The 26,971-nt window shown below is 42.0% G+C and overlaps 1 protein-coding gene across 4 annotated transcripts in view; it reads right to left on the bottom strand.

Annotated features, from left to right (window-relative positions):
- The window catches only part of GNE (glucosamine (UDP-N-acetyl)-2-epimerase/N-acetylmannosamine kinase), a 49,135-nt gene that overhangs the window by 3,783 nt on the left and 18,381 nt on the right, over positions 1-26,971 (bottom strand). For all 4 annotated transcript variants that reach the window (XM_046023575.1, XM_046023577.1, XM_046023578.1 and 1 more), the window contains 9 exons: positions 26,504-26,709; positions 18,981-19,432; positions 15,097-15,249; positions 12,773-12,985; positions 9,442-9,529; positions 8,112-8,322; positions 5,019-5,148; positions 4,449-4,670; positions 2,177-2,359 (listed from right to left, as the gene is read on the bottom strand). In XM_046023575.1, coding sequence (XP_045879531.1) covers positions 2,177-2,359; positions 4,449-4,670; positions 5,019-5,148; positions 8,112-8,322; positions 9,442-9,529; positions 12,773-12,985; positions 15,097-15,249; positions 18,981-19,432; positions 26,504-26,709 — 1,858 coding nt within the window. The remainder of the gene's footprint in view (positions 1-2,176; positions 2,360-4,448; positions 4,671-5,018; positions 5,149-8,111; positions 8,323-9,441; positions 9,530-12,772; positions 12,986-15,096; positions 15,250-18,980; positions 19,433-26,503; positions 26,710-26,971) is intronic.

Raw genomic sequence — 26,971 nt, 5'->3', positions numbered from 1 at the left:
GGTTCAGTCGCCAGCTCGGCCACGACCCGCGGCACAGCCCCATCCAGGTCACATCACCTCTGGAGCCTTCTCTAGAAAATGGGGGTAATACCACGTACCCCAGCAGGATTATTTGAGGAACTACATGAGATCATGGACAAAAAAAGAGCCAGAGTCAGTGCTCACTCAACAGTAAGTAGGTCCACTATCTGCAGTCCTTGTCTTTTCTGCCCTGCACTCTGCCCGTCATCGACCCAGGTCCATCTCCCTCCTCATCTGCTCTCATGCTCGGGCTCTGCCTCGCCGCCCCCGCCCTGGGGTCTCCTCACAGCTGCCCTGCCAGCTCTCTCCCATTCCCCCTCAGGGCTCCTCTCAGCTTCCACCACCTCAAACCTTCTACCCCGTCCCCACCACCACGAGATCTCCAGACTGCTGACCTCCCCAACAGAGGACCCCACGAGGCAGGGGGGGTTCCCTTACTTTCCTGCCCCTGCCTAAAAAGACATCTGTATGTGCAGCATCTGTATGTCACTCTCCCTCTCCGTCTCTCAGGCCCGCCGCCCAGGCCTTGCAGCTCATCTCCCCACTCCTCAGGAGCCCTGCGGTGGGGACTCAAGCGCCCCTTCTCTCCTGCTTTCTCCAACTTCACTTCCATCCCCACTGCCTGCAGGTGCTCAGTCTCCCTGTCCTCAAAGCACTTCTTCCCGCCCCCTCAGTGCAGTCAGGCTTCTGTTCCCGATACTGAATTCGCTCTTTCTTAACACATGAATTTGCCCCCAGGGGAACAAAAATTGGTTTCTGAGACAAAAGAGAAAAAAAAGTGTACTCTTTTTATATAAATAGTACATAAATACAAACAGATAAACCGTGGATCTGCGGTACTGAAGCAGCATGTGTGGGGGCCAAGATTAAGGAAAAAATGTCTGAACAGGCCCCTAAGGGAGGCTAATGATAAAAATGAAGTCAAAAAACAAAGTTTTTCAGGGTTTCAAATGATGTTCTCATGGCCAAAGCCAACAGGAACTCTTCTGATTTTCTCTCACTCACAAGCAGTGCTTGACATTCCAACTACTCCCCCCTTGAAACTCTCCCTTCAGCTTCTGTGATTTTACCTCTTCCTGGTTTTCCTTTCTGCCTGTTAAATGCCGTTTTACAGGATTCTACCCCAGACTCTTGCCTCCCTCCAAATCTCATGCAGAGGTTTAACTGCTACCTCAGTGCTGATGATTCCCCAAGCCCCACCTCTAGCCCAGTCCTCTCTCCTGAGCGCCAGACCCCCATAGCCAGCTGCCGCCTGCACATCCCCGCCAGCGACGTCCCACAGGCACCCAACCATCCCCTTCTGCCACGCTGGTTCCTCCTCCTATATTCCCAGCCCATCTGACCAGAAAACCAGAAGTCACTCTAGAACGGCACCATCTAAAGCTACTCCCCTCAACTAGTATTTTTCTCCCTGAAAACAAAGAGTTGAGTTTCATGAAGAGTCTTAAAATTCAGATCTGACTGTGGTTTTCCCCCAAGAAGTTCTCAATGGCTTCTCCACTGGCTGCTGGTCTTGGCCTCACCTCTTCAACGCTTGACCCTATGTTGCCCTTTATGCACCCACAGCACTGCTTTCCAGGCTTGAGAGCATCCTGGGCTCATCCCAACTTGCCCTGCTAATTCTATTTAGCCTCTCTCAACCCCAGAGAGCACCCTAACACTCCCTTCCCTGTATGAAGAGGGCAGAGAGGGAACACTGGTGTCCTTATGTGCATCTACATTCCCAGGCCAGCATTCTCAGTGCACCTGATGCTGTATTATAATGACAGTAAATGACTCCCTCTTGCATTAGACCAGAAACCATCCTGACTTTTATAACATGCCCAGAAACAACTAATTCAAATGGACTTCTTGGAGTTCACAACTGTAATGTGTTAATCCACTTAGTGCTTGGGCTAGGGGCTGAGGAGACAACAGTCAAATCTTCCCCACTATCCGGAGCTCAAGACCCTTGTCCATCCCCACATGGAGCGAAAAGTGTTAAGATGGGTCAGGACTAAGGGCATTTCAGAGCTTGGGCATGAGGAAGCCCACCTTTCCTCCAGAAAGCGAGAAGGGTATTTCTGGCTTCAGTATCCAGCTCTTTCTGGAACATCTACTTTGAAATACTTGTCTACTGTTTAGCTACTTAATTCCTCAGGTGAAAGAAACCAACCATCATGTAGCTTCTTTGCTTCCCTCTGCAAGGCCATTCCAGAGGCGTAGGCTTCAATACATCCACGACCTCCACAGGAACAATCAGGCCCATCCAGAGACACAACAAGGTGGCCAAGTTCTGCAGCACAGAAGGAGCTTCCGTGGATCAGCTCGTGCTGATGGATGATCCCCCCGCCGATCCCTGCAGGGAGAGAACAGTCACTGAGATGGCTCTCAGCTCACACAGGAAGCTGGGATACAGCAATGCTTTGTCTGTTCAGCAGTGTGGCATGTGGGGTTCTTTCCTAAGTAGCTGACACTAAGTACCAGCATTTCACCTGGAAGCATTCTGGAGGGAAATGCTTTAAGCAGATCCCCAACCCTAACCCTAATGCTGCAACCCTGTGTTGCATCTACTTGGCTCACTGTGGTTTCAACGACAGCAGTGGGGAACAGACCCATGTAGGCTCAGACTCACTGTGTGACAAGTATGCCACCTCAAGCTCTCAAGGCCTGTCTCCTCACCGAGGCCATCTCTAACAATAAAGAGTCTCATCACCCGTGAGGGCACAGGACGTATTCAACCAAGCAAGACAAGAGCCAGCAGAGTCTAGTGGACAATTCTGTATGGTCTTCTGCAGACTTCTTGGGAGGTTCTGGTAGATTTCAGCCCCCACTGCCCTCAAGGCAACCTGGATAATGGCTTTCCACCTACTCTGTTCTCTTCCAGTTCCTTCATTCCTGCTTTTCAGGATCACCTCCTACATAAAATACCCTAAGTCCTCATCTTGGGCTCTGGTGTAGGGGAAACCCAAGAGAAGACCATCTTTCCAAAATATATCATGTACCACCCTGTTTCTCAAACAGAGCGTACAAAATATGATTTTGCCTCTTCTTAATGGCACCACGTCTAAAAATCTGACTAAGTGATTATGAATATCAATGACTCTCTTGTTTCGTGGGGTTTAGGAGTCATTAAGGAGGAAAGCCCAAGAAGGCCCTGCCTTTTTTTTTTTTTTTTAAGATTTTATTTATTTATTTGACAGAGAGAGTGAGAGAGAGAGAGATCGATCACAAGCAGGCAGAGAAGCAGGCAGAGAGAGAAGGGGAAGCAGGCGCCCCACTGAGCAGAGAGCCTGATGCGGGGCTCGATCCCAGGACCCTGAGATCATGACCCGAGCCGAAGGCAGAGGCTTTAACCCACTGAACCACCCAGGCACCCCAAGGCCCTGCTTTCTTATCCTGCCATCAGTTATTTCCTGTGGCACCAACTCTTCAACTCCCCCTCTAATCTGCAGACTGTCCACTCTGACAGAACATCTAGGAAATGACATGGGACCTTGCTAAAACTGTGTCTGAGACTAGAAGGACTTGAGCTTCCAGGGGAGGTAGAGGAGGAGAGTTGAAGAGCACACACATTTTGAGGTTAGACCTATCTGGGATCACATGGTGGCTCAACCACCTACTGGCTGAGTCTGTTTCCTCGTTCAGAAAACAAAGCAGGACATCAGCAAAAATATGGGAGTACACAGCTCCAGAAGTCCATCCCTCCACTAAAGCAATGAATAAATCAGCAAAAACTGTCAGAACCAATTTTTTTGGAACCCTGGAAACTAACAAGTTTGTAACAAAAAGAGGAGTGCTTAATCAAGGGGAAAAAAAAAACCAGCTAAATTTTAATAAGACTTTCTGGCATTTTCTGGTCCCAACACCTGCTCCCCCACCCACTTGGTAGCCCTGAACCAGCCCACATTCTCAGCAAAGATGGCAGTCCCGGAGTAAGCAAGACAAACTCTGTTTTCAAAAATCTGTCCTGGTTTGTTTTCACCTACTTAGCAGCCCCTAGAGGACCAGCTCAAAGAGCTTGTTACGTCACCTACCACAGAACTTGAGGGGGCTACCTGGGGTGGGGCGTGGTGTTTGTCAAACACATTTAAAGGAAAAATCTGTTTATTAGTCTCTGCTGCCCAGGACAACAGCTGCTAGTTGAGGCAAATATTATACTAACCAAAAAGACTGGGAGAAGCTGGGAAGGAGAAGCTTTGGGGAGTTAGGGCTTTGAACAGCTCTGACAGGTCCCTGGGAGTCTGAGGTCCACAAGTGTGCCCAGGGCAGGGCACACACTCAGAAAGCCTAGAAAGGCCCTATGCTCTCACACAGGGCTCCCCTTCCGGCTCTACTCAAGCGGGAGGTGGAGACTAAAGCAGACTTACAAGATGCCTGGAGGACACTGAGGGCATGCCCCAACACACACTCGAACTCCCAGAGCGACCTTCACTTACTCCACTCACCTGTGCCTGTGATAAGTGTCACAAAGTTTTCCAGGCCCTTTCCTTGGCCAAACTTCCTTTCCGCCAGGGCAGCACAATTGCCATCGTTGTCTACCCACACGGGGAGATGCAAGGTGTCAGAGAGCGGGCTCCTGAGGTCCACGGAGTTCCACTCTTGAATCAGTTTTGTTGAATGCAGCACAACTCCTTCCCGAGGATTTACACGGCCGCCCGTAGAAATACCTGAGCTCCACCACACACACCAGGAAAATAATTCTCATAAGCAGTCTTAGAAAAAAGTGTGCCCACTTTCTGGGTTTCAAACACAAATTAATTCACCCAAGATCTCCTAAGACAAATATTACCAAAGACTGCAAGGAAATGTCAGGCAATTCTGAGCTACATCTGCAGCTCCCCACCACTGTACCCATAATGATGGCTGCTGTTCCAGAAAGTCCCCATGCTTGGGACCCACAGACAGGACCTGGAGCCACATACACAGGACAGTGACCTGGGGTCAGTCATGCATCAGAACTCAATAAACTCTGTATCAAAATGAACATTTCTTGAATATGCAATTCACAAGCTCACCTACTCCCAAAATTCTGCAGTTCAGTTTTACAGCTTCTGCCGCAGCTTCGACACACATCTGTAGGATTAAATTAATCCTCTCTTCGTAGGTTTTAGGATTGAACTGAGTATACTTCTTAACAATTTCACCCTAAAAGAGAAAACAAACAACCCCTATCTCACTGATCTTACCTAAGGAGCGTCCTGTGAATCTTCTGACCTCTTTCATGCTGAATCGTCCTCCGCTACAGGACGGAGAGGCCTGCAGACCCCGCTGAGTGCTCAGAGGGGAGCCGCTCTGGTGTGGGCCAGCCCCGGGGTCCACCCCAGCCGTCTTGGGGAAGCCATCCCCAGGAGTGGTGGCTCCACAGCAAACGCCGGCCCCTCTCCGGCGCCAAGTGAATGCTGGCTCATCTCGATCTTCGTGAGAATGTCATAGTTTACTCTTTCAGGGTGACCAAATTTCCTTGCTTAAAAACTAAGGCAACTAAATAAATATGCTAAGGAGATTAAGCTTTAATCACCCATAAAGGAAAGCCGTAAGAGCAGGGTTCTACGATGTTTATGTTACCACACTTTGTGGGCAGCCGTCTCTCGGGTCCCCTCCCTCCCTAGAAGCTTTGTACTATCACTTTGCTGTTGCTCAATAAACTTTGCTTTGCCGCCTGCCCCCACAAAATAAATAAATTACTGCAGTTTGTGATATGTTTTTTTTTTTTTTAATATTTTATTTATTTATTTGACAGACAGAGATCACAAGTAGGCAGAGAGGCAGGCAGAGAGAAAGGAGGAAGCAGGCTCCCTGCCGAGCAGAGAGCCCGATGCGGGGCTCGATTCCAGATCTCCAGGTCTGAGATCATGACCTGAACCAAAGGCAGAGGCTTAACCCACTGAGCCATCCAGGTGCCCCTGTGATATGTTTTAATACTATGTCAAGGAGAGTCTCTCCTAAATTATTCTTTTTAATTTTTTCTTTACTCTTCTCACTTGTGCATAGTTTTGAGTAAATTTCAGTGTTGTCAAACTTTCAAAAATCCCATTAAAATGTGGACTACACATTTTAAATGCTACACATTTAAAATGTTAAATTTATAATTCAATTTGGGAAAGTGCTGACATTTTCACAATACTCAGCACTCCCATCCAGGACATTTTTCAAGCCTTTACATTATATGCTAAAATTTTATAATTTTCTTTATATAGGTTACATAGTTTTTGGGTTTACATGATTCTTATTCTTTTTCTGGTTGTTGTTCTGAATAGACTCTTTTTCCATTCTTTTGTTACTAATGGATTTTGCCCATTTACAAAGGTTAGAGCTATCTCTAATGACTGTCATTAAAAATAAACCGGGGGGGATGCCTGGGTGGCTGAGTCAGTTAAGCTGCTGCTTTCAGCTCAGGTCATGATTCCAGTGTCCTGGGATCAAGTCCCGCATCAGGCTCTTTGCTCAGCAGGGAGTCTGCTTTTCTCTCCGCCTCTGCCTGCCACTCTGCCTGCTTGGGCATTCTCTCTCTCTCTGACAAATAAATAAATACATAAAATCTTTAAACAAAAAATAATAAACCTATGGGCACCTGCATGGCTCAGCTGGTTAAGGGTGTGACTCTTGATCTAGGCTCAGGTCTTAATTCTCACCGTCGTGAGTCTGAGCCCCACCCTGGGCACCACGCTGGCTGTGCAGCCTACTTAAACTAAATAAACAAACAAGAAAGCAAACCTAATTTGTGCTTCTCGATGTTCACTGTGCAGCAGAATCACCTGGACTTTGAATAAATATTGATGCTGCCCAGAGATTCAAATTAGTCTTGGGGTGGGAGCCAGGTATCTATATATTTTTTAAAGCTTCTAGGTAATGCTAATGTGCAGTCAGCTAACAAACACTCATTTACAGGAGAACTCAAAAATCTTTGCCTAAAAGTTCATGTAAGTAGGGAGTCACTGATATTTATATATTTATCTTAACATCTAACCATTTTGCTCAGGTGTCTTTTTAATTCTGCAAACTTATTTATTCATATTGTCTATAATATTTTTTGTTTTACTCTGTGCACAATCTCCACTTGTGCTGTCTGTCCTTTGCTTTTATTCCCTTCCTAACTTCCAGAATTATGTGCAATAATGTTGCAGAAAACATCTTTCTTTTCTTCTTGATTTTAATAGGAATGTTTCTAAAATTTGACCACTACAAAGGCCAGTGATACAGAAAAATCGTCTTTAAGAAAACCTTCTATTAATGCTTTTTTTTTTTAAGATTTTAGTTATTTATTTGACACACAGAGATCACAAGTAGGCAGAGAGGCAGGCAGAGAGAGAGAGAGGAGGAAGCAGGCTCCCTGCTAAGCAGAGAGCCCAATGTGGGGCTCGATCCCAGGACCCTGGGATCATGACCTGAGCCGAAGGCAGAGGCTTTAACCCCCTGAGCCACCCAGGCGCCCCCTATTAATGCTTTTTAAAGAGTATTTACAAAGGAGACATTGGTCTCTTTTGAGAAAATTATGTTTTGTTTTGCTTTGCTTTATTTGACCTAAACAACTTTATTTTTTAAATCCTTGCCATTTCTCATAGACTCCTAAAATTTTACATACCTAAAATATTTCAAAGGTTTTTCTGGTACATTTATTCTTAAGTCATCAGAGGTCATTTTAACATGAACAACTTATGTTTTTACGAAGGCTCTCTCAGGTTCTGTCAACACTGTGCTGATCTTTTGGTTATGGGATTGAAGGTATGCTGTACTCAACTAAAATCATGTTCCATCTAGAAAAGATGCAATTCCCTTCACCATTTGTTGATACCCTTCCCTAGATAGTGACAGTGATCAGCATGCTCCATGCTTTACCAAGTACAGAATTCCAGGTCTCCTGGATGGCAAGAGCCCTCTCTGCTGCGTAAGGGGTCTCCCACTGTCAACGCAGGTCTACTAACTTGGATTCCCAGAAAATGTTACTTCTTTGAAATGTTAATGCTTAGTAAAATAGTGAGGCAAACACTGTAATGGATCCAAATGTCAATACTGTGGGCAAATGATTACAAGCTTTAGTCCGACCTTCCAACCATACTTAAAAAAATATTATTTACATAAGATATGAAGTTAAGACTTGGGAATTTTACCTTCATGCTGACTATTGCAACTCGGAGGTTTGTCCCACCAAGATCAACAGCCAAGGCACTTAGAGTTTCAAGAATATGGTCAATATCTTGAGAGATATTCTCCTTCACAGGAGGAAAGCAGAATTTCTTTTGTAGTGGCTCTTGAAGATCAATAGATTTAAGAAACTTCAAAATCCTCGGAACAGCATTTCCATCCCCATAGATCTTTGAACTGCAATATCAAAAAAGTCAATTAAACACTTCTCTCATACATTTTAAATGACATGGAGGACATGGTGCTAATAGAAACCAAGACTTCAGGTGATAAAGTTGTGCTTCTTCATTTTAAAATAACATCTGATATCGCCAGCAACACAGTAAGTACGTGCACATCGCTCATGGAAGGTCTAATTCTACTGCTGACTGAAATACAGCTATTTTCAGCCTCAGATACCATTAACAAATGCCTCTATCGTTAAGGACAAATTATCTTTGTTAACCCAATTTCAGAACGTAACCTAGTTTGGGAGAACAAATTTATTTATTTATTGCTTTGTTCATCTTTGCATTCACGGGAAAAATGGTTATTCTCAGAATTCAAACATTCAAATGTAGAAAAATCTCATTATTTAGAAATAGAGAGGAGAGCAGTCTAAACTACAATGTTGAACTAGACTATTTTTAAAGAAAATCAGTTATTTTCTACTATTTACAAAAAGTTAAAATAGGCTCAGGAAGTATTTCCTGGCACAAGTGCTATATTAATTAACTGAGACAAATAAAAGAAGTTACATTCCATTTGAACCCTTGGTAGAATAACAGGGGTTCTAGTAGCAAGCCCTGTCTCACTCGCAGCTAGGGGACCCCGATGGATGTAGAATGAAAGCTCTGTTAAAATGACTGAAGAAGGGGCGCCTGGGGGGCTCAGTGGGTTAGAGCCTCTGCCTTCAGCTCAGGTCATGATCTCAGGGTCCTGGGATCGAGCCTCGAGTCGGACTCTGCTCAGCAGGGAGCCTGCCTTCCTTCCTCTCTCTCTGCCTGCCTCTCTGCCTACTTGTGATCTCTGTCTGTCAAATGAATAAATAAAATCTTTAAAAAAAACCTGACTGAAGAATGGGGGCACCTGGGTGGCTCAGTGGGTTAAGCCTCTGCCTTTGGCTCAGGTCATGATCTCAGGGTCCTGGGATCGAGCCCCGCATCGGGCTCTCTGCTCAGCAGGGAGCCTGCTTCCCTCTCTCTCTCTCTCTGCTTGCGTATGCTGTCTGTCAAATAAATAAATAAAATATTTTTTAAAAAATGGTACCCAAGGCAGCTCCCCTTTGAAACCACTTTAGAAAGAGTATATACTCACCAAGGGTATTGTTTACCAAACTGAAGGTGCAATGCTTGCAGTATTTTGTCTTGGGTATCAGCATCCCGGACATGAAGGACATTCTCCCCTAGGTGAACCCAGTGACACATTACAATAATTTGAAAGTGGAAGTGTCCAAAGAATAAAGAAATTAGCAATGTGTTGTGCTGTGCTCATAATTAAACCTGAAACCGAGAGGACTTCAAATGAGTCCATTAGAGCAATATCAACTTTTCTCCTTTATACGTTTTAAAGCACTCTCAGCAACATTTCCATGTATCAAGTACTTAAGAAACTAGGGTCCTTTATTCCCAAAGAGAATAAATCAAGTTCTTGTTGATTTATTGAAATAAATGACATGCATGAATCTAGCACCTGCGTACCCCTCCCCGCCCTAGTCGTCTAGCGTGTCCACTCTCTCCCTCCACCTGCCTTCCATCTACTCAGCTGGCTGTTCAACCACTTTGTTTCCATGTATTTTCTGACCAATGTGATGGAGTCAATACAGTGAAAATGGCCATATTTTTCAAGAGAGCTGGCTAAGAAGAGAAGAGAAGAGTGGTAGCTAGAGAGAGGAATGGGGTTGTTCTAAGATGTGAGAGGCCGAGGCATGTTTCAGTGAGAAGGAGGCTGAAGTTCCATGGCAGAGAAAGGATGCCCCTGAGGTCCCAGAAAAGGTGGAAAGGGTGGGGATCTAGAATGTGGGTAGAAAACTGAGCAGTGGGCAGGACGGAGAGATGCCACACCCTCTAAAGGAAGTATCTAAGAACAAAAGGATGGATAGGCATGTGCTTATCTGAGTGTGGTGACAGAACATACAAGACGGCCTTTGACAACAGAAGAGCTGCTGCAAAGCCAGTGTTCAGCTGTCTGTCTGCACAGTCCTTCAGCTCTCCGCAGAGTCAACTCCGTCTCTTCAAAACGATTTCTTTTCTGGGCTTTACTGCTATCACCCTCCCGGATTTCCTCTGACCCCACTGGCAGTTCCTTTTCAGTCTTCCTTGCCGGCCCCTTTCTCCTCACTGGAACTCTAAATGCTGAAGGGCTCCAGTCGCTGGTCCTGGGCTCCATTCTCTTCCCTATTTACATGGCGCCCCTGGGCAATCTCATGTAGTCCCTTCGTTTGAAATGACATCTCTGGCAGAGGGTACCATTATCCTCCATATCCTTTCTCTGTATTGGTATCAGAATTTTTAGCTGCATGTCTGATAACTGAGCTAAAGACTATATTCTTCAGCTTCTCCTACAGCTAGATGTGACCCTGTGACTATATTCTGATAGGATATGTGAAGAAATATTTGCAACTTCCAGGTTGTGCTTTTACAAGGAAGGACACCTTTCCTCTCTTCCTTCCCAATGGCTAAAATGTGTACCTGACAGCAAGAGCTGGAGCATCTAACAAGAAGATGGACAGAGGCTAATTCTCTGATGATCATGGAGCTATACCAATGGGAAACAAAGAAAATCTAACTTATTTAGGCACTATTATTTTGAGTCTCTCTGTTACAGCAGATGAACAGATATCTTAACTAAACACCATCCACATATCAGTCACTCTCAAATTTCTGTCTCCCAACTCTGACTCTCCCTAGAACTATCAAGCTGCTTGCTTGCCATGTCCACTTTGAAATCTGACAGGCATCTCAAATTTAACATGGCTATTGGAGAACTCTTAATTCCACCCCTCCCAAATGTGTTCTCCTGCAGTGTCCCCTATGTCAGGAAAGAGTACCCAGCAGCTCAATCCAAAAATCTAGAAGTTTTTTCCTTTCACTGCTCACATCCAAGCAGCAGCAAGTACTCTAACAAACCCCAGACCTATACTTTGTCCCTCTCTGTTATTACCAGGTCCTCTAAGCCACTATCAGTTCTCATATGAACTGAAACTCTTAAGTGGTCTCCCTGCTTCCAGTCCGGTCCCACCATATTCCACTCTGCATGGAGCAGCAGAGTGGTCTTTCCAAAATGCAAGTCACATCGTGTCCTCCTCTCATAAATGGCTTCCCATGATACTTAGAAATACATCCCAGATTATTTAACGTGGCCTACGGAGGTCTGCTTCCTTTCTAACATCATCTTGTATCACTCTTCCTCTTGCCTACTACCCTACAGCTACACTGGCCCCTCTGTTTCTCAACCACATCAGGCTTGTTCCCATCTTAGGGTCTTCAAGCTGGCTGTTCCCTCTTTTCCTCCCTGACCCTCACATAGCAGATTCATTGTCACTCAGGTCTCAGCTGAAGTGTCATCTCCTCAGTGAGGCCTTGCCATCTAATGTAGCCCATCATATTACCTGTGTTAAGGCTACACAGCACCCAGATGGTCTGATACTTGTTTTTTTGGTCTATCATCAATCTCCCCTCCCACTAGAATGAAGTTACGTGAGAGCTCAGCCCTGGTTCGTACGGTGTACTGCCAAATCCCAGTGCCTAGACACAGTAGGTGCTTATTAAATATTTTCTTAATGAATAACGTTGAGAGAATTTCCATTCAATGGGTTGTATTTTCTCTGTGAAGTGGGTAACAAAGTAGTATGTTGGGAATGAAAGAGGAAGAAGACCTAAAGATTACAGAAAATTAGACTAGCAACTACGAACACAGAAAGAGCAGAGCTGGAACGAACCTCTCTGATTCTAGTCTAATTCTTTACCCCCCGAGTACATATACTTCCATTAGCTACAGAAATGTATTTGCATGGGTACTATTAGAACTTGGACTAATATTAATAACAAGATCTAACTAAACTAACAAATTCATTAATAATTATCCTTCTTATACTTCCATTATTAAGGGGGCATCTTATTTAGAATTTCCATGCTCTAAAGTACTCATTAAAGGAACTCTACTGTACCCACAAATGAAAGACTAGCAAAGACTTACAACACAATCATTCGATCTTAAACACAGCCATCAAAGGCCATAATCAGCTAAGGAAATCTTAGCTCTGACATTATAAAGACAATAAAAATGTTAAGTGGAAGCTAAAAAAAATTGATAATCACTTTGTGCTATTTATAGATTTTAGGTGACAACTGGCCATTTACCTCATTCACTCACTTGTTCATAAAAGTACATGCCAGCACCGATACATGCAAACCTTGTAATAATTCAAATACATGATTAAAAAAATGTCACAGATTATAAGGGGGAGCCCATATTTAATGCCTCTCTCCTCACACTTCCCTAGCTACTGCCAACACCAAGGGAGGCCAAGTTGCTAATCCGACTGGTCAGACAGCAGGACAGTGACCACACTGTGTTCACCAGTGGGCAGGAGCCACTGATTCCATATATATTTCTAGTCAGCTGAGACACAAACTGAGGTAAATACCTGTTTCTCTTCCAATCTGACGTGTTCCCAGATTGATCACAGGTGTTCCAAAAGCTCCAACCTCTCGTACTCCACAGCTGCTGTTCCCAATCATACACCCAGCATGGGCGACCAGCTGTATAAACTGGTCAAATGGGACATGTTTCACTGCACGGAAATTGGGATGATGCTCAATGCCCTTCTTCCGCATCACTCGAACCATCTCTTTGCTCCCTGCGAAAATGGAAAGAACCACCTGTTAAATGGTTTATGAGATAAACCATTTCCCCTGGCAAGTAAAGCCCCACTTCAAAAAACCACCCTATAAAAATTCACGATGGTTATTAGGGAGATAGTAACTTTAATTACCCATCTTTTCAGGAATGATGAACAGCTAAAATGTCTGGTCAGCTCTCTGCTTCAGCTCATCTAGGAACTTTAAACAGCAGCATTTGGGACTTTTCAAACAGATTCAGCAATGTAAATTGCCTTTCATTAATGCCCCCAGTAAAAGCTCTACCTTAAACAGCAATTAAGAGGTTCAAAGACACTCCAGCAGTCTCTATGTCTTAGGCTGGGAGTTCCTAAATTGAAAAGTCTTGGGTTCCACACACCGAGCTGATCAGAGAGCCTCCGCCTCAGCTAGGCTCATGGTTACTTTAACAGCTCAACTGGACAGCACTCCCACTCTTATGGACTAAGCGCCAAGTAGGTTCTGATACTGTAGCTGATACTTTATTTCAAATGCATGATTTTTTAAAATGTTACGAATATATGAAAGGGAGGCAATATTTAATGCTCAGCTCGCCTCTTTCTCACCCTTTCCTAGCTACCATCTAGAAGGGAGACAAGGTTGCTATCAAGATTGATTAGACAGCAGGACAGGGACCACAGACCACACCGTGTTACCACACTGTGTTCCTCAGTGGGCAGGGAGCTACTGACTTAAGAAAAGCTGGACATGCATGTGTTTTCTCTCTTTTTAACGTTTTCTGTGGCGAGGTAGGTAACAGATTCAGGGTGTAAGTCCTTACAGCAGGCCTGGCCACCTCTCTATGACCAGTCCTGCTGGAGCATGCCAGTCACTGACTATAATTACTGTAGTATTTGGTATGCCAGAAGATGGCACTATTCCAAGATTCAGATTTGGGCTCAGTGAAGGCTTTCTCTGGCCGTAAGCCTAAACCAGACCTACTTCTACTCTGCTTTGTTGGGGAACTGTCCCTACATCACAAAATGATAAAGAGATGCCATGATTATTTCCCTATTGTTCCTTGTGTGTATTTTATCAAAAACCCTGTGAGGAGGAGAGGTGAGTACCAAAAATGACTAGGTACTCCTTGGACCCTTTACTTTCCTGGAGGAAAAATAGCTCTACTTATAAAGTGTATACAATCAAGAATGTATATAACAGAGTATCGCTGACAATGAATACTGAGAGACATATAATTAATTACCAAATGTTTACAGAAAATTGAAAGGATTAGAAAAATCAATATTAAGGTTTTTGCAATACTAGTACACCACCTGGATGAAACCTGGGTTGGGGAGTCTTAATTTCTTTTTTTCCAGCTAACATCGTACGTTGTTTCCCCCAAACAGAAAAGATTATTCAAGAGACAGTAGGAGAGGGATACCTTCAGAGTAAGATGGTGACATCTTGGTATTGCAGAGAAGGGTCCTCCTTCATCAAAAAAATGCCTAAAATCTCAACAGTAAGTGGCATCAGCTAAATCAGTAATTCAAAATTCTGCAGTGTTAGACCCTGCTCTGCATTTCTCATTTATATCTCATCTTCCTGTTAACTTGCTTAAGGTCTCACCAGCACCAAAGGCTACGGTACCGTCCACCAGTAGGAGGTCGAGATCAGGCTTGAGGATGAACTGGTTGGGGACTCCAGATTTCAGCTGCCTATGCCCAATACCAAGGTATAGCTAATACAAATAAGTAAGAAAACAAGAAATAACACCAGTGGCTAGTTTACGGCGCTCACTAGGATCATTACTCTCCTAGAGATACTCTTTCTTTTTCTAAGGTTAATGTCTTTTAGCTACTGCATTTTCTCACTGGTGGAAACTGGAGGGAAGAGACTAAATTTGGAACTACAGTGGAGGCTGGAGAAATTTTTTGTAGTATTTCTTTCATATTCAGTTTCTACTAAACTTGGCAAAAACATCACAGACTTCCATCTGCTACAAACTCAGGGATCCCTTAATAAATGGAATGCATTTCAGACTACAATGGCTTCGATGGTAAGATCAGCAAGACAGAAGGGGCAGTTAAAAGAAGACATAATAGAAACATAACATCGGAAAAGTTGGTGGCATAACTTCAGTTTCAATTACCTGCATCAATGTTTGGAAACAGAACTAGGGTCCGCTTGTTAAATGAAATAAGCGCATCCAGTGTTAATTCAAACATTTTTATGGAATGCTTAATGTCAGTGGTCACAGGATGCTGCAGCGCAACAATGTAATCTTTAGATTTTACATCGTCACCTGTTTAAAAAAAAAATCAAACCACACTGCTTCATTAGTTAAGAATCTTAAAGAGGAAGAAGCAAATTCTAAAAAGTAAGATCCCAAAGCCTGTGCTTAAAAATTCTAAGGAAAAAACAGTTTGCCACATCCCAGGCAGAGTATCTGAATATAGGATCAAATGGTAAGAACACAGAGGAACAAGTCCTAGAATCCAGCAAAAGGCGCTTGCTACCACAAACAAAATATGTAACTTTAAACAGCAGTCAATAGAATCAGTTGCTTTAAAATTCAAAATAATTCAAAGCATTAGAAAAATGTAAATCTTCCCCATTTCTAACCAGTGTTTCTAATGAATTGTCAGCAATCAATGAACTGATGAAGTTCAAGACGACTTTAATGCATAGCTAACAGAAACAAGGGAACAAGAAATAACAGTAATGGCTATTTCCCTGCAGAGTGTAGGATCAGCACCTTCCTAGAGATACGCTTCCACCTTCGAAGGTTTATGTCTCTGGGCTACTGCATTTTTTCATTGGTGGGAACCAGAAGGAAGAGACTAAACATGAAACCTCTTGCTCGTCAATGTGCAATTTCTGACATCACTCTGCTTTGTCTCACTCAGCCCTTCTACACAACACTTTCCATTAAGGTATCATCATTTTGTTTAATGTTGTGAAGTTCTCTATTTACTGTGGTATTTCTTTCAATATTAGGAATTTAACAAGTCTTCTTAACCTTTTTTTTTTTAAGAGAGGGAGGGGGAGGGGGAGAAAGAATCTTTTTTTTTTTTAAAGATTTTATTTACTTATATGATAGATAGAGATCACAAGTAGGCAAAGAGGCAGGCAGAGAGAGAGAGAGGAGGAAGCAGGCTCCCTGCTGAGCAGAGAGCCCGATGTGGGGCTCGATCCCAGAACCCTGAGATCATACCTGAACTGAAGGCAGAGGCTTAACCCACTCAGCCACTCAGGCACCGGGAGGGAGAAAGAATCTTAAGCAGACTCCATGCCCAGCACAGAGCCAGACACAGGGCCCGATCTCATGACCCTGAGATCATGACCAGAGCTGAAATCAAGAGTCAAATACTTAACTAATGGGGCCTGCCAGGTGCCCCAAGTCTTTTTAACAATATGCTAATATTTTTACTAGGACTGTTACTTATTCATGTTCTGATGACGACGTTGCACGCTCTGAGTGGCCTACCCAACCCTGTTCTTCCTAGAAGCAGAGTAATACCATCCAAAGTTGCAGGTGGAGAAATAGTTACAGATTTTGCACAAAACATACAGCCAGGGGTGGGTGGCTTTGACTCACTGTCTTTTCTTTTCCACCGGCTTTACAAAAAAAAAATAGTTTTTGCTGTTTTGCCATCCTTCTTTTTATAAAGAAGCTGCTGAAATGGTTCCAAATAGAACCTTAAGCCCCACAAGTACAGTCTTGCCACATTTTGCTTTGTAAGGGTTATGTTCTACTCATAACAAGTTTTTCAGAAAAACAGTTTTTTCAGAATCTAGAGCAAACAGAATAATCAGAATACAAGAGTGTTCACTTAAAGCATACAAAAAGGAGGGGCACCTGGGTGGCTCAGTTGGTTAAGTGTCTGCCTTTGGCTCAGGTCATGATGCCAGGGTCGGGATCCAGCCCCACATCAGGCTCCCTGCTCAGCTGGAGCCTGCTTTTCTCTCTCCCTCTGGCCCTCCACCCAGCTCATCCTCTTTCCTTCTCTCAAATAAATAAAATCTTCTTTAAAAAAAAAAGTAAAAGGATAAGAAGCATACAAAAAGGAGAGACCAGGGCACCTGAGTGGCTCAGTGGGTTAAGCCTCTGCCTTCAGCTCAGGTCAATATCTCAGGATCCTGGGATCGAGCCCCACATCGGACTCTCTGCTTAGCGGGGAGCCTGCTTCCCCCTCTCTCTGCCCGCTTCTCTGCCTACTTGTTAACTCTCTCTCTGTCAAATAAATAAAATATTAGAAAAAAAAAAAAGGAGAGACTGAAGTGACAGAATTTGTTCTACTGGCATTATCTAGACAGGCTCCTTGATAACTAATATCTGTGGAAGGGTAAGAAATACATAGATTGGATTAACGCATTATAGGAAAACTCTATTCCTTGCTTTTTCTAACGTAATCTAAATTAAAAATATACACAATCACAAGGTACTAGGGTGGCTATTGAGCTCTTGGTTTTGTCTCAGGGTCACAATCTCATGGGTTGTGGGATCAAGCCCCATGTGAGCTCCGCACCCAGCAGGGAGTCTGCATGAAGATTCTCTCCCTCTGTCCCTCCCCCCACTTGCTAAAAATACACACACACACACACACACACAGACTCACACACAATCACTAAATCAATTTTTTGTGGAGCCCAAGACAGGGTTTGAACTCATGACCCTGAGATCAAGACCCAAGCTGAGATCAAGGGTCAGTGGCTAACCGACTGAGCTACCCAGGTGCCCCACTAAATCAATTTTCTATTGATTAATTTCATTATACTATAGATCTACCTCTTAAAAAAGGAGAGTCCCAAATGTTGAAGAATGATCTTGATTTGCCCTCTAGATAGTACTCTTGCTGTAAATTAATCAATGACATTCTGTTTATCAAACAATTTTCTTTGCCTCTTATTCAAAAAAGGTAATTTCCAGGAAGCTAGATCATTGATCGGTGAAGATTTCAGAACTTAAAGCTACTTACAGAAATAATCCTAATGGTACAACTATGACTTTTGCTTTAATTATAATCACCACAGCCCCTTATATTAGTAAGTAATTATAGCTTACTGCCTTCAATATTATCTAAGTATTCCAACAATCTCATATAAGAGACGTTAAAATTAAAAATAGTTTTATCAGAGGCACCTGGGTAGCACAGTTAAGCATCTGACTCTTGGTTTCAGCTCAGGTCATGCTCTTAGAGTCGTGGGATCAGGCCCCGAGTCGGGCTCCCTGCTCAGCATGGTGTCTGCTTGGGATTCTCTCTCCCCCTCCCTCCTCCCCCCACATTCTCTCTGTCAAATAAATCTTTTTAAAGAAGTATTTTCATTCCTCGGGGCGCCTGGGTGGCTCAGTGGATTAAGCTGCTGCCTTCGGCTCAGGTCATAATCTCAGGGTCCTGGGATCGAGCCCCGCATCGGGCTCTCTGCTCCACGGGGAGCCTGCTTCCTCCTCTCTCTCTGCCTGCCTCTCTGCCTACTTGTGATCTCTCTGTCAAATAAATAAATAAAATCTTAAAAATAAATAAATAAATAAGTATTTTCATTCTCCAAAAAACAAAATACAGGAAAATAAAAACCAAAACATCCATAACTCTACTAACCAGAAGTCAACATTATAAATGATTTGGTATACATATTTCTTCATCTTTCCATTATGTTGCAGATTTTACTAAAATCGCATCATATTATACATATAATTTTGTAGCTTGCTTTTCCCCCTTGTTGTTGTATCAGGATCTCTCCTTGTAACTAAATATTCACCCGTAGCATATTTAATGGATTAAAAGCATACCATTCTATAAACTATAGCACAGATTTAAAAATATTCAATCCAGTAAGACTATTCCACAGGAAAAGTGAGTCTCAGAGAGTTGAAGTCATACCATAGGGTGAGATCTATGAACTAAAACTTTAGCCTTCTGAATTCTAATGGAATATTCTACATTCAGTAGTTTCTAAAAAAAAAAAAAAAAAATTGAAACATACCCAAACAGACAAAAACCACCATTAGACTGAATAAAGTTTGATACGTACCTAACCACATCCGAATAATGCTCATGTAGTCTTTGTTCTTGGCAGAGAGAAGCTTGTCATAGGAGGGGCAGCCCGCCAGAAGGATGCGGTCATGGTCCTCACACATGGATATCAGGTGTTGCTCTGCACTTCGGGTGCAGCATACATGATAATGAGCCAGTTTGGTTATGGCATGTCTGATAGAATCGTCAATGGTCCCACTGACTTCCCCACCTTCAATGTGAAGGATTCGGATATTCATCAAGGCGGCAGATGTAGCCAGAGCCAGGGCATCAAACCTGTCTCCGTGAACAATCATAATATCAGGCTTCAAGCGATTAAGGACATCTGGTAGCTTCACTAGGGCCAAGCCCACTGATTCTACCATGGCTGCCTCATCTTCCCCTCTAACAATTGTGTGCAGCCTGGTGTTAATGTCAAAGTCATCTTGTTCAATCATGCGGTATGTGTTCCTAAAGCAGAAAAGAAATAAAGATATGAGAGCATGTTCTTCAACACAGGGCCATAAAAGCATATGAAAAAAGCAATAAAATCAACCCTGAAGGGAGAAATATTTTATAAAATTTATTTGTTAAAATAGACAAACTGAAGTATAACTTATACACAAAAACTAAAAAGCACAGATCATAAGTGCATAGATTGCTTGATTATTTTACATGAATACCCCTGCGGCCACCACCCAGATCAAGACAGCACATCCAGACCTGCAAAGTCTCACTACTGCCCTGGTCAGTACCTGGATAGAGAGGCATCTGAAGGAGAATTTTTTTATTAAAACAGAGACCAGAGTTTTTGGTGGTTAACTTCTTTTCTTTCTCCCTATATAAATTTTTTAAAAAGAAATATGCTACCTAATAAAAAAGTTACTTATAAAACCAAAGCGGGCTTTTTTTTTTTTAAATAGGGAAATCAGAATACTTGACATGTCACTATACTATAAATTTCTGAATGATGAAAATTATCTTCTGAATTGTACTGTACCACTAATGCAGCATAATTTGGAATGGGGTGTAAATGTAGGTTTTACAGCATTAAATTGACTATGAAGGGGTGTCTGGGTGGCTCAGTTAAGTGGCAAACTCTTGGTTTCAGCTCAGGTCAAGATCCTTACAGTCCTAGGTCTGCCTCCGCATTCAGCAGGGAGTCTGCTCCTCTCTCTGCCCCTTCCCCTGCACTTTCTCTCAAATAAATTCTTTGAATTAAAAAATTTTAAAAGTTGGCGAAAAAATGCAACTTCAAGTCTCTTTAATGCTTCAATAACAGCTGCAATTCTCAATGCCACGAAATTTTCTATTATGACTAGATTTTAAAAGATTCGGCTTTTTTCCCCTAAATACAGATATATTTAGAATATATAATGTAATTCTATATAATTGTCATAAATACATTTTTAATTGGAAAATACATAAAATTATCATCCCTAAACCTGCCACTCAGCAATACTAATGTAAATCATTTTGATTTTTTTCCTAGCCCCTTTATGTATATTTTATAATCTATTTTGTAACCTATTTAATCCATTTTATAATCTGTTTAATCCATTTCATATAATAATATTTTCCCAGATCATGAGAGATTCTTTACATCATTTTACATCATGGATGGTCTAGTAGTCATTTTATAGATAACTTGGCATTTTCCTGTAAAACTATCGTACGGTCTCTAAACAAAAACAGTTTGTCTTCTTGTCTATTTCTCACTTTATTACAGTGATAGGCTGTTATAGCCCAGCACAAGCTGAAGAGAGGTGGTAAAAGCAAAAATCTTTACCTTGCTCTCCCCCTTCAGGGGGAAGCTTACTTTTATGTTAGCTGTAGGTTTTCCCACTGATGGCCTTTATCAGATTGGGGAATTTCCCTTCTATTCAAAGTCTGCTTAGAGGTTTTTTTTTTTAATCATAACTGGGTTAATTTTGTCAATTTTTTTTGACATTTGTTGAGATGATATGTGTTTCCCCTTTATTCTGGTAAGAGGTGAGGTGAGTAACACTGATGCTCAAATGTTCTATCAATCTTGATTTCCCGAGATCAACCTATTTGGTCACAATGTATTACCTGCTTTTTAAATTGCTGGATGTGACTTAATATATTTTTTTAAATTTTATGTCTATGCTCATAAGAGATACTAGTCTGAATTTTTTTCTTACAATATCTTTGTCAGGTTTTATTATCAAGATTATGTTTTGTTTTGTTTTTTAAGATTTTGAGGGTGGGGCACCTGGGTGGCTCAGTGGGTTAAAGCCTCTGCCTTCCGCTCAGGTCATGATCTCAGGGTCCTGGGATCGAGCCCGCATCAGGCTCTCTGCTCAGCAGGGAGCCTGCTTCCTCCCCCCTCGCTCTCTCTGCCTACTTGTGATCTAATAAATAAAATCTTAAAAAAAAAAAAAAAAAAAGATTTGGAGGGCAAGAGCGAGCACAAGCTGGGGGAGGGGCAGAGGGAGCAGCAGACTCCTTGCTAAAGAGGGACCCCAACTTGGGGCTGGATCCCAGGACCCTGGGACCATGACCTCAGCCAAAGGCAGATGCTTACCGACTGAGCCACCCAGGCATCCCAAGATTATGCTGACTTTATAAAACAATCTGGGAAAATTCCCTGCTTGTCTATTTTCCAAAAGAATCTATGTAAGATTGGTGTTATTTCCAAACAAAGGGGAAAAAAAAGAGAGAGACAAACCAAGAAGTAGACTTTTTTTTTTTTTTTTTTTTTTTAAAGATATATTTGAGGGACGCCTGGGTGGCTCAGTTGGTTAAGCAGCTGCCTTCAGCTCAGGTCATGATCCCAGCGTCCTGGGATCGAGTCCCGCATCAGGCTCCTTGCTCGGCAGGGGAGCCTGCTTCTTCCTCTGCCTCTGCCTACCATTCTGTCTGCCTGTGCTCGCTCTCTCTCCCTCTCTCTCTCTGACAAATACATAAAATCTTAAAAAAAAAAAAAAAAGATTTGAGAGAGAAGAGAGAGAATTGGCGGGGAGGGGGGTTAGCAGGAGAGGGAGAGAGAAACTCAAAGAGACTCCGCACTGAGTGCAAGGCCTGACATGGGACTCAATCTCATGACCCTGAAATTACAACCTGACTCAAAACCAAGACTGAGAACCTTAACGAATTGTGGCACACAGGCACCCCAAGAAGCAGAACAAAGAACAAAGTGATGGTTATCAGAAGGGAGGTGGGGGAGTGGGGGGGGATAGGTCATAGGGATTAAAGAGTACACTTATCATAATAAGCACTGAGTAATGTAAAGAATTATTAAATCACTATATTGTAGACCTGAAATATACTGTATGTTAACTGTACAGGAATTAAAATTAAAAACTTAAAAAAAAAGATTGATGTTATTTCTTGCTTAAATGTTTAAAAGAATTCCCAAGTGTTTTTATGGGAAATTTTTATAGGAAGTGTTTGATAATGAATTCAATTTCTTTGATACAGGGCTATAGATATTTTCTATTTCTTTTGTGTTGGTTTGGTAAGCAGTGGTTTTTTTTCAAGGATTTTGTCCAGTTTATATAAATTAATTGCCAACTTTATTGCCTAATATTCTTTCATTTTTTTAATGGGTGTCAGATCAGTAGTGATATATTCTTTGTCATCTTTTTTTTTTTAAAGATTTTATTTATTTATCTGACAGAGAGAGATCACAAGCAGGCAGAGAGGCAGGCAGAGAGAGAGAGGAGGAAGCAGGCTCCCCGCTGAGCGGAGAGCCCGATGCGGGGCTCGATCCCAGAAGCCTAGGATCACGACCCGAGCCGAAGGCAGAGGCTTTAACCCACTGAGCCATCCAGGTGCCCCTATTCTTTGTCATCTTATATTGGTAATCTATGTTCTCTTTTTCTTAGGCTCTTTTAGGAATTTGTCAATTTAATATTTTTAAGTACAATTCTCTATTGCTTAATCTACTTTTATGTTTCACTGATTTCCACTCTTCATCGTTTCCTCCCTTCTACTTACTTAGGGGTTTTCTCATCCTGTTCTTGTTTAATAAAGTGAAAACAAACCACTAAACATTTTTTTAATTTTATTTATTTGATTGATAGAGAGAGTGCCTGCACAAGCATGGGGAGCAGCAGGCAGAGAGAGAGGGAGAAGCAGGCTCCACTGAGCAGAAAGCCCGAGGTAGGGCTCGAACTCAGGACCCTGGAATCATGACCTGAGCCAAAGGACAATCTCTGAAGCTTAACCAACTGAGCCACTCAGGTGCCTCTCTAAACTTTTTTTTTTTTTTTAAGATCTTACTTATTTATTTGACAGACAGAGATCACAAGCAGGCAGAGAGGCAGGCAGGGGTGGAGGGGAAACAGGCTCCCAGCTGAGCAGAGAGCCCAATGCGGAGCTCAATCCCAGGACCCCGAGATCATAACCCGAGCCGAAGGTAGTGGCTTAACCCACTGAGCCACTCAGGCGCCCCTCTAAACTCCTTTCTAACATAAGTATTTAAAGGCAATAATTTCCTCCAAGCATTCCTTCATCTATACCCACAAATTCTGATATACTATATATTTATTATTCAGTTCAAAAGATTTTTCTAATTTCTCTTAGAATTTGTTTGGTCCATGGGCTTAAACCTCAACAGTAAAACAACTTTTTTTTTTAAAAGAGTGAGCACACACATGCCTGTGCTGGGGTGGTGCGGGGGTGCTGCTGTGCAGAGGGAGAGGGAGAATTTCAAGCAGACTCCATGTCCACCACAGAGCCTGACATGACCCTGAGATCATGACCTAAACCAAAATTAAGAGTCAGGTGCTTAATTGACCCACCCTGGTGCCCCTATAAAAATTTTTAAAAAATTTTTTTAAATAATTTTACCTAAAAACGAATTAAAGACCTTAACAGACACCTTACCAAACATAATGTAAAACTGGCAGATAAGCATACGAAAAATGCCCCACATCTTATATCATGATGGAAATGCAAATTAAAACAGATACTGCTACACACCTATCAGAATGGCCAAAAGCAGAACACTGGTATCACCAAATGCTCACAAATGCAGTAGAGCAACAGGTACACTCACTCAGTGATGGTATGAATACAAAATGATACAGCCACTTTGGAAGACAGCTCAGTGGTTTCTTTCAAAACTGAATATGTTCTTATCATACAAACCAGCAATCAGGCTCCTTACTATTTCCCAAAGGAGCTAAAAACTTAGGTCCACACAAAATTCTGAAAACTGGGTATCTGCAGCAGCTTTATTCATGAATGCCCAAACTTGGAAGTTACTAAGATGTCCTGAGTAGATGAATGAATAAATAAACTATGGTACATCCAGAAAATGGAATATTATTCAGCACTAAAAAGAAAGGACTATCAAGCCATGGACACATGGAGACTTAAAGACATATTACTACGTGCAAGAAACCAATAGGAAGGGGTTACACACTCTATGATTCCAACTACATGACATTCTGGAAAAGGCAAATGTATGGAGATAGTAAAATCTATCGAGATAGAGAACACATTTTCAGGGCACTGGAACAATTCTGATACTATAATGGTAGATTCAAGTCATTATGCATTTGTCGAAACATGCAGAATTTACACCATCTGGGTGGGCACCTGGGTCGCTCAGTCGGCCAAGGGTCTGGCTCTTGATTTTGGCTCAAGTGCATGATCTTGGTGTTGTAAGGTCAGGCCCCGCTTACGATTCCCTCTCCCCCTCCCCACACTTGCGTGCACATGCATGCTCTTGCTCTCAAAATGTAATGTAAACGAATGTACCCCTGGAGGTGGAGGGCTGACACGGATAATGGGGGATGCAAGGCATGTGGCATATGGGATAACACTGGTACTACCTGCCCAATTTTGCTGTAGACCTAAAACTGCTCTAAAATGTTTTAATATTTTGTATCACTGACTCATATGAAATAAATGAACAAGTGAATTTCTAACTAACTGTTGTTACTTATTTGATTTCCTTTTTTACCCAGATCTTAAAGTGTATAAAAATGCTGCTTAAAAAAAAAAAAAGTAACCATGTAGTTGAAATAGAGGGTAGCTTATCTTTTTGTTTTAATGTCTTTGAAATACTGTCTTTGAATATGTCTTTGAAACAATACATTCACTTGGTTTAAAATTTAAGATATAAAACGTTCTCCAGTGAAAAGGCTACCTTCTCACTTTTGTTTCCCAGTCATCCAGGTCCTCTCCCAGAAGCAACCAACTTCCGTTAGAATGTACTTTACATGACTTTTCCATTAAGTACTAATCAAGTGTCCTATGTAACAGTCTCATGAGACAAATACTGCCTTTCCACCCTTACTTACTGTGGGAGATGGGGAACCTAACCCAATTTCCTTGAGAGCCTCTGTCCTACTCATCTTCCCATCAAACTTTTCTCAAAGAAGTAAAAGAACCCACTTAGACTTCATTTCAGGATCTAGCTAAAATTCTTCTTCTTTCTACTTTGTCCTGTGTAAGAAAACCCACTGAATTTTCTGGATAGCCAGAATTCATTTCACATTTTTTAAAAAAGATTTTATTTATTTATTTGACAGACAGAGATCACAAGTAGGCAGAGAGGCAGGCAGAGAGAGAGGGGGAAGCAGGCTCCCTGCTGAGCAGAGAACCCTATTCGGGGCTCGATCCCAGGACCCTGAGATCATGACCTGAGCCGAAGGCAGAGGCTTTAAATCACTGAGCTACCCAGGTGCCCCTCATTTCACATTTTTAAAACCTATGAATTTTTGAGCTTTGTATCAGTTTCTTCTCTACTCTTTATAAGTATTTTCTTAGAGAAAATCGGTTTTTAGAGGCAGGTTTTTGTTTGCTTTTGTTGTTGTTGCCGTGCTTTTAAAGAATACTCTGAAAAAGGCAATTTTACTTTAACACGAGCTTCTTTCATATATAATATGGTTATTACTAACCACCTTGGGAAGCTGCATTAATGTTTTTATGCCACAAGAGTGCACTAAATGCCACTTTATTACCAAAAACAAAATGAATGTTCGCCTTTAGACATTCTGTTCCCTCTAAGATTTCCCAACTCTCATTTTTCAAACTTATTCTGTGATAACAAACCTAATGACAAACACCAGAATAAGTACCAATGACAATATAACATTCTAATTTACCTTGTAAATTAATTTTTTAAATCTTGTTTCCTACCTACTACTTTATGTACTATTGATTTATACACAATGTTTTAAGAAAGCAGTACCATTAGAACTCACAAAACATATTACAGGAAGTTACATTATTAGAGTCACACACCATATAAGTGGCATTTCTCCTGAATGTAACAGTAATAATAAAAATATTTATAGCTATCATTTATCAAGCACCTATTAAGCAGCTACTCTGTGTGACGGACAATTGGTATCACTATCTCCATTCTTCACAGTAAGCTATAACATAGGTTTTCACTCCATTTTATAACTGAGAAACCTGAAGATGCAACTTCTCCAAGGCCAAATAAAAACTAAGAGGGAGAACTGGGATTGAAGATAGGTCCACTTGGCTACAAAATCCAAGCTCTCTCTAGTACACCGTGTTGCAATGAAGAATCGTAAGAAAATGCTTTCATCTTACCCGTAGTCATCTATCAGGTGAGAGCCAAGTACCACCACATCAAGTTCAAAGAACTCGGGTTCCATTTTAATGCCAAACATGATCGGAGCAAGTTTAGAATAATCAGCACGGTTGCAAGTGGCAACACAAACCCGAAGCTTTCGGTTATTCCCATTCTTCTCCATGACTTGTTTCTTTTGTTTTGAGAGGTTCTTAAAATAGAGTTCCTAAAGTTGCAAAAAAAAAAAAAAAAAAAAAATCATCAGAATGATGGGTCCTAGGTAAAAACACAGAATTTTCTAGTTCTAAGCCTTTTAACCACCATTTAATACAGTGCTTAACCTTTTTTTCCACCCCATGCTCCTATGTGACACACCCACTGGTATATCCAGAGCTAGGAAATTCCTGCTAATTCCACCCCTTTCTCTCACACTCAAGAAAACACACTGGAATACAATTAAGAAACAGTGACATAAATCAGCCCCCTTT

The sequence above is a fragment of the Meles meles genome, chromosome 11, assembly GCF_922984935.1.
Source record: "Meles meles chromosome 11, mMelMel3.1 paternal haplotype, whole genome shotgun sequence".
Taxonomy (NCBI): domain Eukaryota; kingdom Metazoa; phylum Chordata; class Mammalia; order Carnivora; family Mustelidae; genus Meles; species Meles meles.
The sequence above is the reverse complement of the archived record's forward strand: the minus strand, read 5'-3'. Positions and strand labels throughout refer to the sequence as shown.